The sequence below is a fragment of the Hordeum vulgare genome, chromosome 7H (genome assembly GCF_904849725.1).
Source record: "Hordeum vulgare subsp. vulgare chromosome 7H, MorexV3_pseudomolecules_assembly, whole genome shotgun sequence".
NCBI classification, from domain to species: domain Eukaryota; kingdom Viridiplantae; phylum Streptophyta; class Magnoliopsida; order Poales; family Poaceae; genus Hordeum; species Hordeum vulgare.
The window spans coordinates 755683-777202 of record NC_058524.1 but is presented as its reverse complement, the minus strand read 5'-3'; the positions used below and the strand labels follow the sequence as shown (position 1 = coordinate 777202).

Below are 21520 nucleotides of genomic sequence, written 5' to 3'. Positions count from 1 at the left end.
CGTATGTCATTCCCTTTGTCCTTCGGTATGTTACTTGCCCGAGATTCGATCGTCAGTATCCGCATACCTATTTCAATCTCGTTTACCGGCAAGTCTCTTTACTCGTTCCGTAATACAAGATCCCGCAACTTACACTAAGTTACATTGCTTGCAAGGCTTGTGTGTGATGTTGTATTACCAAGTGGGCCCCGAGATATCTCTCCGTCACACGGAGTGACAAATCCCAGTCTTGATCCATACTAAATCAACTAACACCTTCGGAGATACCTGTAGAGCATCTTTATAGTCACCCAGTTACGTTGCGACGTTTGATACACACAAAGCATTCCTCCGGTGTCAGTGAGTTATACGATCTCATGGTCATAGGAATAAATACTTGACACGCAGAAAACAGTAGCAACAAAATGACACGATCAACATGCTATGTCTATTAGTTTGGGTCTAGTCCATCACGTGATTCTCCCAATGACGTGATCCAGTTATCAAGCAACAACACCTTGTTCATAATCAGAAGACACTGACTATCATCGATCAACTGGCTAGCCAACTAGAGGCATGCTAGGGACGGTGTTTTGTCTATGTATCCACACATGTAAATGAGTCTTCATTCAATACAATTATAGCATGGATAATAAACTATTATCTTGATACAGGAATTATAGTAATAACTATACATTTATTATTGCCTCTAGGGCATAATTCCAACAGTCTCCCACTTGCACTAGAGTCAATAATCTAGCCCTCACATCACCATGTGAATTACATTGTAATAAATCTAACACCCATACAGTTCTGGTGTCGATCATGTTTTGGCCGTGGAAGAGGTTTAGTCAGCGGGTCTGCTACATTCAGATCCGTGTGCACTTTGCATATATTTACGTCCTCCTCCTCGACGTAGTCGCGGATGAGGTTGAAGCGTCGTTTGATGTGTCTGGTCTTCTTGTGAAACCTCGGTTCCTTTGCTAAGGTAATGGCACCAGTGTTGTCACAGAACAAGGTTATTGGATCCAGTGCACTTGGCACCACTCCAAGATCCGTCATGAACTGCTTCATCCAGACACCCTCCTTAGCCGCCTCCGAGGCAGCCATGTACTCCGCTTCACATGTAGAATCTGCTACGACGCTTTGCTTGGAACTGCACCAGCTTACTGCACCCCCATTAAGAATAAATACGTATCCGGTTTGCGACTTAGAGTCGTCCGGATCTGTGTCAAAGCTTGCATCGACGTAACCTTTTACGGCGAGCTCTTCGTCACCTCCATACACGAGAAACATCTCCTTAGTCCTTTTCAGGTACTTCAGGATATTCTTGACCGCCGTCCAGTGATCCACTCCTGGATTACTCTCGAAACTACCTGCCATACTTATGGCCAGGCTAACATCCGGTCTAGTGCACAGCATTGCATACATGATAGAGCCTATGGCTGAAGCATAGGGGACGGAGCGCATATGCTCTCTATCTTCATCAGTTGCTGGGCACTGAGTCTTACTTAATCTCGTACCTTGTAACACGGGCAAGAACCCTTTCTTGGACTGTTCCATTTTGAACCTCTTCAAAACTTTATCAAGGTATGTGCTTTGTGAAAGTCCTATCAGGCGTTTTGATCTATCCCTATAGATCTTAATGCCTAGAATGTAAGCAGCTTCTCCTAGGTCCTTCATAGAGAAACTTTTATTCAAGTAACCTTTTATGCTTTCCAAAAGCTCTACGTTGTTTCCAATCAGTAATATGTCATCCACATATAATATCAGAAACGCCACAGAGCTCCCACTCACTTTCTTGTAAATACAAGATTCTCCAACCACTTGTATAAACCGAAATGCTTTGATCACCTCATCAAAGCGTTTGTTCCAACTCCGAGATGCTTGCACCAGTCCATAAATGGATCGCTGGAGCTTGCACACCTTGTCAGCATTTTTAGGATCGACAAAACCTTCGGGTTGCATTATATACAACTCTTCCTTAAGGAAACCGTTAAGGAACGCCGTTTTGACATCCATCTGCCAGATTTCATAATCGAAAAATGCAGCTATTGCTAACATGATTCTGACGGACTTAAGCATCGCTACGGGTGAGAAGGTCTCATCATAGTCAACTCCTGGAACTTGTGAAAAACCCTTTGCCACAAGTCGAGCTTTATAAACGGTCACATTACCGTCAGCGTCCGTCTTCTTCTTAAAGATCCATTTGTTCTGAATAGCCTTGCGGCCCTCAGATAGTATCTCCAAAGTCCACACTTTGTTCTCATACATGGATCCTATCTCGGATTTCATGGCTTCTAGCCATTTGTTGGAATCTGGGCCCACCATTGCTTCATCATAATTTGCAGGTTCATTGTTGTCTAACAACATGATTGATAAGACGGGATTACCGTACCACTCTGGAGCAGTGCGTGATCTCGTCGACCTGCGTGGTTCAATAGAAACTTGAACTGGAGTTTCATGATCATCATCATTAACTTCCTCCTCAACCGGCGTCGCAACGACAGCGGTTTCCCCTTGCCCTGCGCCACCATCCAGAGGGATGAGAGGTTCGACAACCTCGTCAAGTTCTATCTTCCTCCCACTCAATTCTCTCGAGAGAAACTCCTTCTCGAGAAAAGTTCCGTTCTTAGCAACAAACACTTTGCCCTCAGATTTGAGATAGAAGGTGTACCCAACTGTCTCTTTTGGGTAACCTATGAAGACGCACTTTTCCGCTTTGGGTTCCAGCTTTTCAGGCTGAAGCTTTTTGACATAAGCATCACATCCCCAAACTTTAAGAAACGACAACTTTGGCCTTTTGCCATACCACAGTTCGTATGTTTACGTCTCAACGGATTTCGATGGTGCCCTATTTAAAGAGAATGCAGCTGTTTCTAATGCATAACCCCAAAATGATAACGGCAAATTAGTAAGAGACATCATAGATCGCACCATCTCTAACAAAGTACGATTACGACGTTCGGACACACCATTACGCTGTGGTGTTCCAGGCGGTGTTAACTGCGAAACAATTCCACATTGTCTTAAGTGAGTACCAAACTCGAAACTCAGATATTCACCCCCACGATCAGACCGTAGGAACTTGATCTTCTTGTTACGATGATTTTCCACTTCACTCTGAAATTGCTTGAACTTTTCAAATGTTTCAGACTTGTGCTTCATCAAGTAGACATAACCATATCTACTTCAATCGTCAGTGAAGGTGAGAAAATAACGATATCCGCCGCGTGCCTCCACGCTCATTGGACCACACACATCGGTATGTATGATTTCCAACAAGTCACTTGCACGCTCCATTGTTCCGGAGAACGGAGTCTTAGTCATCTTGCCCATGAGGCATGGTTCGCACGTGTCAAGTGAATCAAAGTCAAGTGACTCCAAAAGTCCATCAGCATGGAGTTTCTTCATGCGCTTTACACCAATATGACCCAAGCGGCAGTGCCACAAAAATATGGCGCTATCATTGTTTACTCTAACTCTTTTGGTCTCAATGTTATGTATATGCGTATCGCTATCAAGATTCAATATGAACAATCCTCTCACATTCAGTGCATGACCATAAAAGATGTTACTCATAGAAATAGAACAACCATTATTCTCAGACTTAAAAGAGTAACCGTCTCGCAATAAACAAGATCCAGATATAATGTTCATGCTCAACGCAGGCACTAAATAACAATGATTTAAGTTCATCACTAATCCTGATGGTAGTTGAAGTGATACTGTGCCGACGGCGATTGCATCAACCTTGGAACCGTTTCCTACGCGCATCGTCACTTCGTCTTTCGCCAGCCTTCGTCTATTCCGCAGTTCCTGCTTCGAGTTGCAAATGTGAGCAACAGAACCGGTATCGAATACCCAGGCACTACTACGAGAGCCGGTTAAGTACACATCAATAACATGTATATCAAATATACCTGATTTTTCTTTGCCCGCCTTCTTATCTGCCAGATACTTGGGGCAATTGCGCTTCCAGTGACCCATACCCTTGCAATAGAAGCACTCTGTTTCAGGCTTAGGTCCAGCCTTGGGTTTCTTCGGCGGATTGGCAACAGGCTTGCCGCTCTTCTTCGAATTGGCCTTCTTGCCTTTGCCGTTTCTCTTGAAACTAGTGGTCTTGCTCACCATCAACACTTGATGCTCTTTACGGAGTTCAGACTCTGCGACTTTCAGCATCGCAAACAACTCGCCGGGAGACTTGTTCATCCCTTGCATGTTGTAGTTCAACACAAAGCCTTTATAGCTTGGCGGCAGTGATTGAAGGATTCTGTCAGTGATAGCTTCTTGCGGGAGTTCAATCCCCAGTTCAGCTAGACGGTTTGAGTACCCAGACATTTTGAGCACATGTTCACTGACAGACGAGTTTTTCTCCATCTTGGAAGCATAGAATTTATCAGAGGTCTCATACCTCTCGATCCGGGCGTTCTTCTGAAAGATAAACTTCAACTCCTGGAACATCTCAAATGCTCCATGACGCTCAAAGCGACGTTGAAGTCCCGGTTCTAAGCCATACAAGACTGCACATTGAACTATTGAGTAGTCCTCCTTACGTGCTAACCAAGCGTTCTTAACATCCTGATCAACCGTAGCGGGTGGTTCATCTCCTAGCGCAGCATTAAGGACATAATCCTTCTTTCCAGCTTGTAAGATTAGCTTAAGATTACGAGCCCAGTCTACAAAGTTGCTTCCATCATCTTTCAACTTATCTTTCTCTAGGAACGTATTAAAATTCAGGATGACACTTGCGTGAGCCATGATCTACAACACAAATATATTCAAAGTGGACTTAGACTATGTTCAAGATAATTAGAGTTCAACTTAATCAAATTATATGCTAAACTCCCACTCAAAAAGTACATCTCTCTAGTCATTTGAGTGGTTCATGATCCACTTACACTATCCCAAGTCCGATCATCACGTGAGTTGAGTATAGTTTCAGTGGTAAGCATCCCTATGCTAATCATATCAACTATATGATTCACGATCGATCTTTCGGTCTCATGTGTTCCGAGGCCATGTCTGCACATGCTAGGCTCGTCAAGCTTAACCCGAGTGTTCCGCGTGCGCAACTGTTTTGCACCCGTTGTATGTGAACGTTGAGTCTATCACACCCGATCATCACGTGGTGTCTCGAAACGACGAACTGTAGCAACGGTGCATAGTCGGGGAGAACACAATTTCGTCTTGAAATTTTAGTGAGAGATCACCTCATAATGCTACCGTCGTTCTAAGCAAAATAAGGTGCAAAAAGGATTAACATCACATGCAATTCATAAGTGACATGATATGGCCATCATCACGTGCTTCTTGATCTCCATCACCAAAGCACCGACACGATCTTCTTGTCACCGGCGCCACACCATGATCATCCATCAACGTGTTGCCATCGGGGTTGTCGTGCTACTTATGCTATTACTACTAAAGCTACATCCTAGCAAGATGGTAAACGCATCTGCAAGCATAAACGTTAGTATAAAGACAACCCTATGGCTCCTGCCGATTGTCGTACCATCGACCTGCAAGTCGATATTTCTATTACAACATGATCATCTCATACATCCAATATATCACATCACATCGTTGGCCATATCACATCACAATCATACCCTGCAAAAACAAGTTAGACGTCCTCTAATTTTGTTGTTGCATGTTTTACGTGGTGACCAAGGGTATCTAGTAGGATCGCATCTTACTTACGCAAACACCACAACGGAGATATATGAGTTGCTATTTAACCTCATCCAAGGACCTCCTCGGTCAAATCCGATCCAACTAAAGTTGGAGAAACCGACACTTGCCAGTCATCTTTGAGCAACGGGGTTACTCGTAGCGATGAAACCAGTCTCTCGTAAGCGTACGAGTAAGGTCGGTCCAAGCCGCTTCAATCCAACAATACCGCGGAATCAAGAAAAGACTAAGGGGGGCAGCAAAACGCACATCACCGCCCACAAAAACTTTTGTGTTCTACTCGAGAAGACATCTACGCATGAACCTAGCTCTGATACCACTGTTGGGGAACGTCGCATGGGAAACAAAAATTTTCCTACGCGCACGAAGTCCTATCATTGTGATGTCCATCTACGAGAGGGGATGAGTGATCTACGTACCCTTGTAGACCGTACAGCAGAAGCGTTAGTGAACGCGGTTGATGTAGTGGACCGTCCTCACGTCCCTCGATCCGCCCCGCGAACAATCCCGCGATTAGTCCCACGATCTAGTACCGAACGGACGGCACCTCCGCGTTCAGCACACTTACAGCTCGACGATGATCTCGGCCTTCTTGATCCAGCAAGAGAGACAGAGAGGTAGAAGAGTTCTCCGGCAGCGTGACGGCGCTCCGGAGGTTGGTGATGATCTCGTCTCAGCAGGGCTCCACCTGAGCTCCGCAGAAACGCGATCTAGAGGAAAAACCGTGGAGGTATGTGGTCGGGCTGTCGTGGAAAAGTCGTCTCAAATCAGCCCTAAAACCTCCGTATATATAGGTGGGAGAGGGGGCACCTTGCCTTGGGGCTCAAGGAGCCCCAAGGGGGTCGGCCGAGCCAAAGGGGGGAAGGACTCCCCCCCAAACCGAGTCCTACTTGGTTTGGTGGGTGGAGTCCTTCTTTCCTTTCCCACCTCCTCCTTTTTTTTCTTTTCTCTTTGATTTTTCTTCCAATGCGCATAGGGCCCTTTTGGGATGTCCCACCAGCCCACTAAGGGCTGGTGCGCCACCCTCAAGGCCTATGGGCTTCCCCGGGGTGGGTTGCCCCCCCCCCCGGTGAACTCCCGGAACCCATTCGTCATTCCCGGTAACTCCGAAAACCTTCCAGTAATCAAATAAGGTCATCCTATATATCAATCTTCGTTTCCGGACCATTCCGGAAACCCTCGTGACGTCCGTGATCTCATCCGGGACTCCGAACAACATTCGGTAATCAACCATATAACTCAAATACGCATAAAACAACGTCGAACCTTAAGTGTGCAGACCCTGCGAGTTCGAGAACTATGTAGACATGACCCGAGAGACTCCTCGGTCAATATCCAATAGCGGGACCTGGATGCCCATATTGGATCCTACATATTCTACGAAGATCTTATCGTTTGAACCTCAGTGCCAAGGATTCATATAATCCCGTATGTCATTCCCTTTGTCCTTCGGTATGTTACTTGCCCGAGATTCGATCGTCAGTATCCGCATACCTATTTCAATCTCGTTTACCGGTAAGTCTCTTTACTCGTTCCGTAATAAAAGATCCCGTAACTTACACTAAGTCACATTGCTTGCAAGGCTTGTGTGTGATGTTGTATTACCGAGTGGGCCCCGAGATACCTCTCCGTCACACGGAGTGACAAATCCCAGTCTTGATCCATACTAACTCAACAAACACCTTCGGAGATACCTGTAGAGCATCTTTATAGTCACCCAGTTACGTTGCGATGTTTGATACACACAAAGTATTCCTCCGGTGTTAGTGAGTTATATGATCTCGTGGTCATAGGAACAAATACTTGACACGCAGAAAACAGTAGCAATAAAATGACACGATCAACATGCTACGTCTATTAGTTTGGGTCTAGTCCATCACGTGATTCTCCTAATGACGTGATCCAGTTATCAAGCAACAACACCTTGTTCATAATCAGAAGACACTGACTATCTTTGATCAACTCGCTAGCCAACTAGAGGCTTGCTAGGGACAGTGTTTTGTCTATGTATCCACACATGTAAATGAGTCTTCATTCAATACAATTATAGCATGGATAATAAACGATTATCTTGATACAGGAATTATAATAATAACTATATTTATTATTGCCTCTAGGGCATAATTCCAACACCTCCATGGTGCAACAACAAGATTCCTTGCTACCAGCAAATCATATCCAAGTGGATAAACCCGAAGTGGAAGGCCACACACACAGCTGCTTCGAAGCGACGTGCCTTGATGGGTGGTCCGGTACACCTTCAAGGCAACCTCAACCTCCACGCTTACGTGCAGAAGAAGGTAATAAAATCATTCGGCTAATGAACTTCTCAACTTGTGCCCTTATGGATATTATTGCTTCTATTGCAGAATAGGGAGAGAGGTGAGGGTGAAGAGCTGCTCAATACTTTCATGGGATTATGTCTCGCCCGTAAGTCAAAGAAACCGGAAGGCGGGTGGGTTAACCCAGGGGCTGGCTTGAGGATTAATACATATAGTGGGAAGTTCAGGGAGTGCAATGGGCCCGACTCTGATCCGGCCTCACAAGACATTGACATTTTAGTTTCCTTCAAGTCGGGAGAAGGCAAGAAGCGTGGCCGGTTATATGTTGTTGACGGTTCCTTCCGTAAGAAGGACATTCCAAAACTTGCCCACATCCGTGCAACCACATCGAGCTCAGGTCCTGCTATTGAGCGTCGCCCACAGCCTGGGATGGACATGCTACATCAATTCAATGTATGCTTTGCTTCACTAATCTTCCTCTGATTTCTTCTTTACATTGCAATGATGGTGAACTTGTTGTGCTCACATATTGTAGGCCCGCCTAGAGGAAGAAAGCAGGCTACGACAAGAAGAAACCAGGTTCCGGCTGGAGGCTCAGGCCAATGCCCTACTTCAACAGGACCAAGCCATGAAAATGCAACAAACCCTAATTCAGCAGCAAGAATTCATGGCTAAACAACACGCAGCCTTGCAGGAGAAGTTTGCTGTGTTTAGTAATAATATGCAGAGTTGTGTTTTGCCAGATCTTCCTCCTATTCCGCCTCTTCCTACTTTCAGCTCTGTAAGTATTCAACTTTTCAACCATGCATCTTACCATCATGCTTAAAGCATCTTACCATCTTACCGTCTCATGTTTGAAGTGTCCTCAGTTAGGAGAAGGCTCCAATAACTTTGTGGTTGCTGGATGTACACCTCCCCAAGCAAGCCCAATGACACGCGCTTTGGCTGAAGATGCTTTGACCTCCACGCCACAATGAACACTCGAGGTAGTTGTCTATGCTTGTGCATTGTTGATGCTTGTGTCTTGCCGTTGGTTGTGCCTCCACTCACAACTTGTGCATTGTTGCTTGTTGATCCTTATGTTATTCATACTTCTTATATTATTCATACAAGCCCACAAGTGTTGATCCTTATATTATTCATACTTCTTAGGTTGTTGATGCTTGTTGAATCTTGTGCCTGACCAATCATTTGCAATTTAACTTTGGAAACTTATGCGTGTGGTAATGAATTTATAGGTTTGCATTGAGGATGTCGTCGATGGTTGGCATACATGCTGCGGTGGAAGCTCGTTGCATATTTTAGGTTGAACTCATGCTTGGTGTGAACTTGGAACTCATGATTTCGTTTGTGAACTCTTGTTGCATATGTAGGCATGTTGTTGTGAAACCTTGTTGAATATGTATGCATCTGTGGACTTCGAACTCATGATCCTTTCGTTTGTGAATTCTTGTTGCTGTTGTACGTATGCTTTTGCGATACTATATTGGATATGTATGCGTGTATGTACTCTAAACTTATTGTTTGTTTGTTATGGTGGTGAACTTGTAATATATTGTAGTTGGATATATATGTTGTTGCTGCTCCCTGAATATATATATATATATATATATATATATATATATATATATATATATATATATATATATATATATATATATATATATATATGTTGTTGCTGCTGTTCCAGAACTTATTGTGATCTTTGTTGGATATATATTGTATATATATATGTTGTTGCTGCTCCCTGAATGTATATATATATAAGCTGCGTGTTCCACGTTCTGGCATTTGGTTTATAGGGTAGCTGGTATATAAGCCGTGTGTCCCAGGGCTTGCAACCCGGTTTATAGAGATATAAACCATGTGTCCCAGGGCTTGGCACCCGGATTATAAGCATATATGGCGTGACCCTCGCCAATGGTGTGGCACCCGATTTATAGTGCAGCTCGGCTAATATGTAAAATCGTGTAAACCGTGTGCACTGTTGACACTCGGTTATATATAAACCATGCGACGGTTGGCACTCGGTTTATATATAAATCGTGCGATGGTTGGCACTCGGTGTATATATATACCATGCGACCGTTGGCACTCGGTTTATATAAACGATGACGTGGCTTCACGTTAGGGTCGGGATGCCGTCAGTTATAAACTGGGTGCCTGGTGGCACTCGGCTTACAGTTCACTGCTCGGTTTATATATAAACCGAGTGTTTTCGCTATGGCTCTCGGCTTACATCTGATAGCCCGGTCCCCAGAAACCCGTGTGGTGTAAACTGGGGAAAACACTCGGTTTATATATAAACCGAGTGTTTTCACGTATAAGGCAAGTGTTTCGGGCACTCGGTTTATAAGTTTTTTCGTGTAGTGTACTTACTATAGTAAGCAGCAGAGGATGTTTAAAGGAGCATATGAATATGAAGAAAAACACACCTGCAAAAAAAAAATATGAAGAAAAACACAGAATCCTCAGACTACTTTGGTTCTTCGGATTATCTCTCTTGACAGCAAGTAATTCAGGTCCCATAAAGAAAGGTTCAGCTTCAACATCTTTTGATGAACCACAAGCTCGATGCAAGGTTCTCAGCTTGAGATCAGAACTAGTGCAGCAACGAAAGTGAAATGATGGGTGCAAAACACTGGACAGTTTGTATCACAACAAGGTTTACTCTGACAGCTTTGGCTCTGCTGATTTGACCTTGGGTGCTTTTGCCTGGATAGTGCTGTAGCTAGTGGTGTCGAGTTGGTTTTGACCATGTATGTATACCAATACTAATAAGAGCGCTGCGCCGTGTGCTCTCTGAGGAATAAAAGAAAAACAAGAAGAAAAAGAGTTGGTTTCCCGAAATTAAGAGGTTGGTGAGCACGAGTCATAACATGTACTCTCTCTGTAAACTAATATAAAAGCGTTTAGATTACTAAAATAATATTTTAAATGCTCTTATATTAGTTTACGGAGGGAGTACTGTAGAATGTTGACTCTCTGCTACAACCTGAAATTAAGAGGTTGGTGTTTCTAGAATTTCTGGATACTTCACGGAACCGGTGTATACGTATCGGATACCGTAACCAATGTGAATACTTCTCTGATACTATGCCGATACATCATGGATACCCAGCCCTGTTAACGACGAAGTTTTTAATCCGTTCTCTTGCTCTCTTTCCTCTGTTTTTCCACAAACAGATTTTTTTACTGAAACCCCGCAAACGATGTGTGCTCCTCTGTTTGTATTTCCTACTACGATTTCGTCTCTGCAGTTCCCTCTTTCCTCATGTTAGAGTTGAACATTACATTGAGTCTGGTACAAGTTTAATAATGGCTATCCCAAGCCCCAAGGATAACATATTTACATACAAGCACATGTGATTTTCACTTTTGACATCAAGTCCGGCTAGGTTATTACTCAACATACATAGGCATAGGCATAGACACAAACACACACTAAGCATTCTCGACCAACATGTCTGATTGCCAAACACATCTCTTCGGAATTGCTTCAACCAAGTCCCAGTAAGCGCCTCCTGTTTCGAAGGCTCCACCCAATTTGGGGCATTCTGTCATATATAGTGCCTCGACGGCTGGGAGCTGCTGCAGGAGTCCCTCCGGTAGTGTCTCCAACCTTGGGCATCTGTAAATTAGTAGCTCCTTGAGCCGAGGGAATGATACAACTGCCACCTCCTGGTGCCACCTCTCGAGCTTAGGCATGCTATGAACTTCCATATATTCCAATTTAGGAAAAAAGGGTGGTGGAGAAACGCAATACCCTCCGTTGTCTCTATCATCATTACCAACACATAGACTTGTCAAGCTATCCAAACCACCCAAACTCAAGTACATGAGGGAGGGCAGTTGCCATAATGGTGGAAGATCCTTGCAATTCTTGCATCCACTCAGAAAAAGTTCACCGAGTTGTTCGAAAAGTGTAGAGTTGTGCATCCATGATGAGAATTTAGCACCGGTATAATCAGATAAGTGTAAAGCTTCAAGACTTTTGTGAGGACAAAGGGCCTCTAATATTACTTCTGCATTAGTATCTACTTCATCTCCATCGCTTGTGCTAAAAGGTCCATACCAATCAAGTGACAATCGTTTCAAATTATGCTTGGCAGACAAATTGCCCTGTTCAGCATTTTCGGCACTGTGCACTTTTCTCACCTCAGTCAAAGAAAGAGCATCACCTAGATTCAAATATTTTAGTTGATCAATTCCACGGCCTGCATCACTATCGATGACATAATTTGTCAATGTTTGTAGAGAATTCAGCTGACTAATATCTCGTGGCATGCGCTTCAAACTATTACACCCAACTAGGAAGATATGCCGAAGACTGCCCATATATCTCATGCCTTCTGGTAATTTATGAAGGTATTCACAACCGATGAGCTTCAATGTTTGCAAGCTATACAACATGGTAATGGCTTCAGGCAATGCAGTTATATCAGAATAAGAACAATCTAGATATCGAAGATGCTTCATGCTTGTCATATTTGCCTCAGTTGAGAATGTTTTCAATGCTCGTAAGGACACGAATTTTGACATGGCAATATTCACAGACGTGCAGGGCAACATATAAGTCTCATCAGAGAACTTTAGCTTCCTTTGATCTAATATCGTCCGGGGCTGGGGAACTAGAATTTCCTCCATGGCTGCAGTAGTACTATATCTGACATAATAAAGTGACAAATGTCGAACCTCATGTTGTAGTGAACTGGAATCTATGAATCCATGCATAGTTGCTTTATGCCAGGAAGATTCTGTAAAAATGGAGCAATCACTTCCACTTACGGAATCAGCTAGGTCATGCATGAGGTCATGCATCTTGCAAGTAGTTGGCCTATAGATGAATTCATTCTTTTGAATCTTCACATCTTGGAGAAAACATCTCCAAACTAGCACATCGAAAATTTGTTGCCCTCTCAGTTCTGAAGCAATAAAGTCATTTGCCATCCATAGCTGGATTAACATGCCTTTATCCATTATGCTATCCTTGGAAAAAATAGCACAAAAGGAAAAGCATATCTTTTCTTCTGGTGACAAGTGATCATAGCTTAGTTGTAGTGCAGGTACAATTCCAGTTGCGAGGATGTCATTTTTCCACACATCACTATCCAGAATAGAAAACCACTGGTTGTGATTCTTCGAACAAAGTAAAGATGATATGGTCTTGATAGCAAGAGGCAGTCCCTTACACCCGTGGACAATTCTGTTAACAATTGACATCAACTCTCCTTGCTTTCTTACATCCCTTCCAAAGTTGTTTCTGTGAAAAAGCTCCCATGACTGATCCTCATTTAGAAGTGGTATCTCATGTGGAGGAAGTGTGCCCATGACAGAACCAACTTGAACGCTGCGGCTTGTCACAATAATAGCACTACCTGAGCCAGCATGTGAGTTTAACAATGATCTCATGCCATCCCACTTATGTCTATCTTCATTCCAAACATCATCCAAAACTAGGAGGTACCTTTTTTTGCCCAACACCTCACTAAGTTTTTTCTGTAGTGCCTCCATCTCGGTCAAATCACACTTGTTCATCGTGGCTACTTGTATTATAGATTGAATTATTTCTTCGATGACAAACTTGTCAGAGACACATACCCATAAGACCAACTCAAAATGATGCGCCACTCTCTGGTCATTGTGCACAAGTTGAGCAAGCGTGGTCTTACCAATCCCCCCCATACCAACTATGGGAAGCACCATCACATTTTTGTTGTTGATGTTGTCATGGTAGTGGTCGAGTAATATCTTCACCACTTGTTCCTTCTCATCTTGTCTACCGACAATCTCTGATTCATCGACTTGAGAGTGTGTCTGCGGATGATCAACGCTTGGTGCCTCAGTATGTTGTAGGAACTGAAATTTGTGCATCTCCATGACTAGTTCATCTATAATTTTGAGGGTATCCTTCATCTTCCTGCTCATGGAAAGACGGAAGACACCCGGGCTATCCACGGTGAAGTAGCTCATAATCTGACATGAATACAAATAAAATATAAATTAAAAGGCTTCCATTTCCAAATCAAAACCTTAAATTAAAATTGAACAACTTCACTTTCCAAACTAACACATTAAATTGAAATTATGCAAGAACGGGTGGAACAAATATTGACGTATTTTTTAGATGAATATGGAAGTGTTTGTTAATTAGACATGTGGATTATTTGCTTCGGAGCTCAAATGCATCTGCATGAACAATAAATTCCAAAAAATAAAAAAATCATTTTTTCTACGAGTGAACATTTGCGAATTTCATTACATCTTGAAAATAAATACTTGGATAAACAATTTGGGACTCAATACAACACATTTGGGAGCACTCTTTTTTGGTTTTTGGCACACACCTCAATGGATGTCTTTTTGCGATGAAATTTTGCGGGATGTTACCAAACTTTTTAATGTTCATCCACAAATATATATATATATATATATATATATATATATATATATATATATATATATATATGTATGTATGTATGGAAACTAATACATTCCAAATTTCATGATTTGAACAATAGATTCCAACGAAGCTATTACACTAATCTATACAAGAAGTGTCCCTTTCACCTTTTTCTCCATCTAATATACGTGAATTGGTCTTATTTAGAGTAACTAATTGCATGCATGCAAAAAAGGCAGAAAGTTAATGTCATCGCATATTCTCCTTGTTTCCAAACTTTACAATGTTTTGTAGTTTAAACCGTCATTTCGATTAAAAAACTGTTTTTATATAAAAGATTCGTGCAATGAGACCTTTGAAACTAGATCCGATGTTGATATGTTCCGACAACTTTTTTTGGATCAAAAGTTACCAGGACCAAGGTAAGTAAGTAATCACGCCTTTGGTACATAAGTTACCATCTTGTTTATATGGAAATTACCGAAACATAAAAATGATCCTCCAACCTTCTCCCCGCATGCAAATGAACTATAGGATAGAAAAGCTGCTGTCATCTTAGATCCTCCTTTATTTCAAAACTTCAAAATGTTTTCAGCTCAAACCTTCTATCTGATTGAAAAGCCCTTTCACATAAAAAATGTCGTCGCGACGACACCTTCGAAACTAGATCCCATGTTAATAGGTTTTGATGATTTGTTTTGGTAAAAAGTTATCACGCATGTGCGATGTAAGTTATCATCTCTGGTGCATAATTTACCATGTTGTTTACGCAGAAATTATCGGAGCATAAAAAACCGGTTCCTTCAGCCTTCTCCCCATATGCACATGCACGGATACACTATTAAAAAATTGATGTCATGCTAAATTCTTCCTGTTTTGAAAATTCAGAATGATTTGTACCCCAAAATGCATTTCTGATGCAAAATCCATTAAAAAAAAGGTCACGGTGAGACATTTGAAACTAGATCCCATATTGATATGTTAGTATATTTGTATGTAGGTTATCGGATCCGCTGTATGTAAAGTATCATGTTGTTTGCACAGAGGTTATCTAGGTGGGGGTATGTTTCAACATTTTTTTCCCTCGGTCAATATTTACCACGGCATGTGTGTTAATAGCTTATCTGTTCTGCTCGGCGTTCACCCTATTTGCACATAAGTTACAGGGGTTATGTTTTACAAGAACAACCCCGAGTCATAAGTTACTGCTGTGTTTGTACATAGATAATCAGCTCTGATGTGCGTAAATTATCACGCTATTTGCATAGAAGTTAACACGGGGGGGGGGGGGGGGGAGAGGGGGGGTGTTTTCAACAAATTATTTTCCTGGCGGTCAAAAGTTACCTCGTGTTTATACATAGGTTTTCAGCTCCATTATTGTGCATAAATCATCAAACTATTTGCACATAATTTAGGGGGGGGGGGGGTATCAGCTTCGATATTCATAAATTATCAAGTTATTTGCACAAAAGCTATCATGAGATTTATGTTTTACAACAACTCCTCCCGAGTCATAAATTACCGTGGTGTTTGTACATGGGTTATCAGCTTTCATGTGCGCATATTATCATACTATTTGCACAGAAGTTATGGGGATGGGGTATGTTTTCAATAATTTTTTGTCCCGTCGGTCAAAAGCTACCGCTGCATTTGTACATAGGTTATCACACCCCTGGCATAGAAGTTATCGTGGGGTATGTTTTACAACAACTCCCCTAGTCATAAGTTAACACGGTGTTTGTACAACTCCAATGTCCGTAAATTATCACGCTATTTGCACAAAAGTTATCGGTGTGTGGGGGTAGTGCGGTATGTTTTCAACGAATTCTTTTCTTGTGAGTCAAAAGTTACTGCAGTGTTTGTACACAGATTATCAGCTCCGTTGTGCGTAAATTATCAAAATATTTGCGCAAAAGTTATAGGGATGGGGTGGGTATGTTTTCAAGAATTATTTTTCTCTTGGTCAAAAGTTATAGGGATGGGGTGGGTATGTTTTCAAGAATTATTTTTCTCTTGGTCAAAATTTATAGGGATGGGGTGGGTATGTTTTCAAGAATTATTTTTCTCTTGGTCAAAAGTTATCACAAGGTTTGTACGAAAGTTATTGGTTCCGTTCTGCATAAATTATCATGCTTTTGCAGTTATCGGTTTAGTGTTGGTGTTAAAGTTGATTTCGACTCACACCTCTAGTATATTTTTGGTAAAAAGAAGGACCTCTATTACTTTTTTAGATAAAAAAAACAAAAAGGTACAGCGACCTGCGAGTCAAAAGTTTTTAACAACTTATTTTTGCCCGGGTCAAAAGTTACCATATTGTTTGTCCGTACATGAGTGGGTGGTTATAGCCGGGTTTTCTCAGGGGACTAAAGCGGGGTGCGAAGAATCCGAGTATAGGACACACGGGATGGATGGTGGTTGTGCTATTACCATTTGAGGGCTAGTTATCGATGCATTTGGTAGTTTGACGAAAATTTTACGGTTCGTTAGTTACTACTGTAGTATTTATTTAAATAAGATATCAGCAATATTATCTTGCTATCCGGATAAATTATATCCCAAAGTCAAAAAGTTACCGCGGGTGTTTGTAAGTGAATTCAGGTATGTTCTATATATATTTTACACAAAAGTTACTGTTTGTTTTTAACATAAGGTATCAGCTATACATTACGTAAGGAAAACGTAGGTGGAGGAGGAGGACGAATGGAACCTTGCATGCGGTGGAGTGGGGACGCATCTGGGCAGCACGGCGGCGCAGCACCTCGTAGTGGAAGCCGTCGAGGATATCGTCGGCTTGGTATGCAACGGTCTTGAGGTCGTGAACCCACCGGCGGACGGCGGGGTTGGTGCGGCTCTTGGCATCGGCGTCCAGCAGGATGCACTGGACGGCGGCGAGGTGGCGCTCCAGCTTCCGGCGGAACTTGTCCAGCCCCCACGCCCGTAGCAGCTCGGCAACCAGCACGTCGCCGGCCTTGGCGGCCACGCGGCCCAGCAGCGGTATGAGCAGGGAACCCATCTCTGTCGCCTGTGCTCAGCTCCGGTAAAGGCAATATCGATGGTACGTCTCTCCCGATGTGGAGGTAAACTTAGGGGTATTATAGCCTTGGTAATATTTTAGTATTATAACTGAGCCACTTGTTTGTTGTATCGTATCAACTTGAAATGTTAGGTTTAGCTACTTGCGAATTGTTAAATTAGCTTGTTAATTAAAGAATCGGTTTATTATACTGATAGCCCAGCTAGCTTTGTATAGCCTTTCCTAGCCTACAAGTAAACAACAACTGTATAGAGGATGGTGATAGAGTATGGTTGTTGAAGGGGAGATGCCCAGCCCACTATATATATTGAAGGGGGAGATGCCCAGCCCACTATATTGTGGTAGTTTCCCACTGTCTCCAAGAGATTCTACTAACAAGAGCAGCACGGCGTTGAAAGATTGCTGGCCGTTTCCCACAGACCACAGTATGCATGCATGATTCCCAAGCTTCTCATTCTCTACTGGAAATTGGGATCGATATAACAAAAAGTAGGGCATACGGACCTGGAGTTTCGGCTTTGGAGTCCACATGATCCTGTTATCATGAACGTGCAACTTTGTCTCTAACCGGAGCAACCACTAGTGGGGACAGGGCCTATAGTCCCGACCCGTAAGGGGCTTTAGTCCCGATTCACCAACCGAGATCAAAGAGGCGGGACTAAAGGCCTAACCTTTAGTCCCGGCTCTGTTTCAAGCCGGGACCAAAGGTGCTACACGTGGGCGCCTCGGAGCGTCCTCAGGGGCAGGCCCTTTAGTCCCGGGTCTTAACACGGACCGAGACTAAAGAGTTTCTGCAGATTTTGTTTATTTCAGAGTTTTAGGGTTTAGGTGTTCGGGAGATTAACGTGATGCCTCGTTTGGTGTTCGGGAATTAGTTTTCATATAATTCTAAATATACATGTTTATGCATATATATATGTAAGATTAATTTATCTTACAAGCGAGCATATATATAGAATTATATGGAGATCTGAATTATCGGGACTAGAGTCCGTCTATTCGATTACATGGACCAACATCAGTAATGGCCCCTAGCTACACTAAATCGTCCTTTGTCATCTATAGCTTCCGTCCTCAGAAAAGTCGCAAACTCCTCTGCAACAGCAATCGCGCGTTGCTCTGGTAGGTACTTCTCCCTCATGGCCGTGTACTATATAAGAAGAGGAGATGAATATGAATATCAATCATGATAACAAAGAATGACGGGTAAAAATAGAGGTGTGAATGTTCATTGCTTACGTCGTATTTGTAATCCTTGTGCTCAGAGGTAAACGTGCGAATGGTCTCGCAAACATAGTATCCGCATAGATGCGTCCCCCGTGGCTGCTGGTCGCACTTTACGAGAATAGAATATATATAATCAAAATAATAATCTAGCATCATAAATGTATTGAAAATAGAGGTATATCATACTACTACTTACCTGAGCCGCTCTAAAGGTCAGCTTCTCATGCTCGATACCGGGAGTCACGCACTTGAACCGCTTCCAAACCCTGCCCGACAAGGAAAATGTTTTGCTAAGTTTTTCATTAATTGATATATCAGAAAATCATTGAAAGAGACCGATAGAGCGCAAGAATGATTGAAATTACCCTTGGAGCATGTCCTGCAGGCTTTGAAACTGTTCCAAGGGTCTCGATAATGGGTCGAAGGCATCAACTCTTCCCTTATTAATTTGAATGTCCAACACAATACAATGGTAGCTGCACATGTATGTATATATATATATATATATATATATATATATATATATATATATATATATATATATATATATATATATATATATATATATATATGTCAGTAACTTATCAATTACACTTATAAGTGAATGGACACAACAGAGTAAAGACCCTCACTTGAAGTTCTATGGAAACAGTATGTGGTCACATAAATTTTGATCTGTTAGAAACCTTAGAAGGTTTTCCTCCTTCTCCTTGGGTTTACCAGTTAGCGTCGCTATATGTATTTTATCTGGGTCAATAAACCCAATATTTATGATGTTCCTACTTTTACATTTCAGAATCTTCGTTCTGCATAATAGAGTACAAGTTATATGTAGACAATGAATTGAAATAACTAAACAAGTTATATGTAGACAACGAATTGAAAAACTTGCAGACAATAGCAACTCATAAGCGATTTGTCGAGGGCGTCGGCATTGTACATCTGGAAGAGTTCATCAAAGTCGATATGGATTTCTTTGGGGCGGCCGTAGTACTCCCGTGGGACACGCGCCACGATCATCGTTCTCCCATTCTTTGATTCACTTAAGTACCATGTATGCAAGTAACACATATTTGTTGGGAGATCATCAAACTTATCTTTGTTGACCAAAGGCGCTCCCATGACAAACTGTGGCTTAGGGGCTACCACAGCCTTGGGTAACTTGTCGTCTTGGGAAGCCAGAACGTCTTCAACCGGGATACCCCATTCATCCTCCCACTTCTTTGCTAATTCCAAATCTGGCCCCTGCACCAGAGAGGGAACATTCTCGGGTAACACCCTGAGGGGTGGGATCGACTGTTTGGCCTGTTGTCCAAGCTGAGGAACGTCTGATCTTTTTTTGCTTGTAGTTGAACTTTATTTGCTCCCACTTGCACTTGCACGTGATCTGCTCTTTTTCCCTTCCTTCTGCAATGTGCGTGTATAGTCATCAGGCTTATGGTGTAAGTCATACTATGATGGAAGGGTCATGAAGTATTTTGCATATGCTATTTTCTTCTCGGTGTATTCCGGGCGGGGCTCGGGTTCCTTCTTTTTTCATCTGCGCATCATAATGTTCCTTTGCTATCCTGGCGTTTTCCTCGTCGGTACGATCATAAGGTCTGATAGGAAGATTAGCATGAGGTACCTTTGGGAGGGGCGACAGTTTGCGTTTTGTGGAGCTCCGTCGCTTAGAACTCATCCACGGAGCGTTCTTGCTGGCACGCTTCCGCTTAGTATCCTTAGCGGGCGGCGGCGGAGACGGACGACCCAAGTCCGGTGGCGGTGATCGAGATGGACTCATGTTGTGCTGGCCGTTGTCATGTGGAGGGCTTGGAGGTGATGGAGGTGTAGGTGACCTGCGACGACTCGGAGGCGGTGTTGTCCTTGGGGCCGAGCCTAGAAGCTTGATGTAGTTCTTGTCCCATAGGATGACTCCACCCAGTACTTCTCCGAGTGTCCTCTCATCTTCGGGTCCAGCTATGTCGAGCTCCATATCATGAAACCCCGTCATGATTTCAGCCACCCCGACTTTAGCAAAGCCAGCTGGAATCTCACGGCCATGCCAGCGTGCATCAGGGCCAGAAGGTAAAGCTTGTCCGACGGCCACCTTCATGGATATGTTCTTGAATTTATGATGGAGTTCACATGATGTTGACTCCTTGATTCCATCCATGGGTGTGACAGCCCGATGCCGACATTCCAGAAGATTCCCCCTTCTATTCCATTTCCGTCGTGTGATTAGATTTATTCGTTGCATCGTCATGTAGTTTGCATCATCGCATCATGCATGGCATCAGTCATTTGTGCTTGTCTGGTGTGGCTAGTTGCACCTCGTTGTTTGAGTGTGAGCGCATGTGTGTATGTGCCTTAGGGCCTTGCAACGTGATTGGGTGCAACAAGTTCAAGCTCGTAACCCTGTTACACCGAGGACCTAAAAACCTTCTCTCCCCTCTTATTTTGTTTTTGCGGTTTGCTAAAGTTTCCCGTTTTAATTAAACCCCATTTAAAAAGGGTTCGTCTTCTTCTTTTCATTAAAAAAAATCCTTTTATTAAATGCGGGGCAACCCTTGGGTTTGCTTTATTTTTTTCCTTTTGTTATTTTTTAAAAAACTAGAGACTCTTTTATTTAAAAAGAAGGGGTTTGTTTATTATTTAAAAAGAAAGGGTATTATTTTAATTCTTAAAAAAAGGTTTCATTTTATTTGTTTTAAAATGCCCAAGCTATTTTATAGTTGGTTATATTTTTAAAGGAGTCAAAGGGCATTTTATTTTTATTTTATTAACACCTTTCTTATGGTGGTTGTTTTCTGTTTTTTTAAAAAAAAGAAAAAAACAAGAGTTAGAGGGAGAGGAGCAGCCTGCAGGCCCAAGACCCAGCCGGCCAGGCCCAGATGGCCCCCCCTCCAACCCTAGCGTCGG

The 21520-nt window shown here is 42.7% G+C and overlaps 1 protein-coding gene across 1 annotated transcript; it reads right to left on the bottom strand.

The window, feature by feature from the left end:
* Nucleotides 1-11294: 11294 nt before the first annotated feature.
* On the bottom strand, nucleotides 11295-17420 carry LOC123411771 (putative disease resistance protein RGA3). Its single transcript, XM_045104737.1, has 2 exons — nucleotides 17066-17420; nucleotides 11295-13931 (listed from the first exon to the last, which is right to left on the bottom strand). Exons 1-2 carry the CDS (start codon nucleotides 17369-17371, stop codon nucleotides 11400-11402), a joined length of 2838 nt encoding a protein of 945 aa, XP_044960672.1. The 5' UTR covers nucleotides 17372-17420; the 3' UTR covers nucleotides 11295-11399.
* Nucleotides 17421-21520: the final 4100 nt, after the last annotated feature.

Excerpts from the sequence above, each read along its gene's own strand:
- LOC123411771 (XM_045104737.1), bottom strand. The coding sequence starts at position 17,371 with ATGGGTTCCCTGCTCATACCGCTGCTGGGCCGCGTGGCCGCCAAGGCC. Across the intron at positions 13,932-17,065 it reads CCCACTCCACCGCATGCAAG|ATTATGAGCTACTTCACCGT; the intron begins GTTCCATTCGTC and ends TATTCATGTCAG.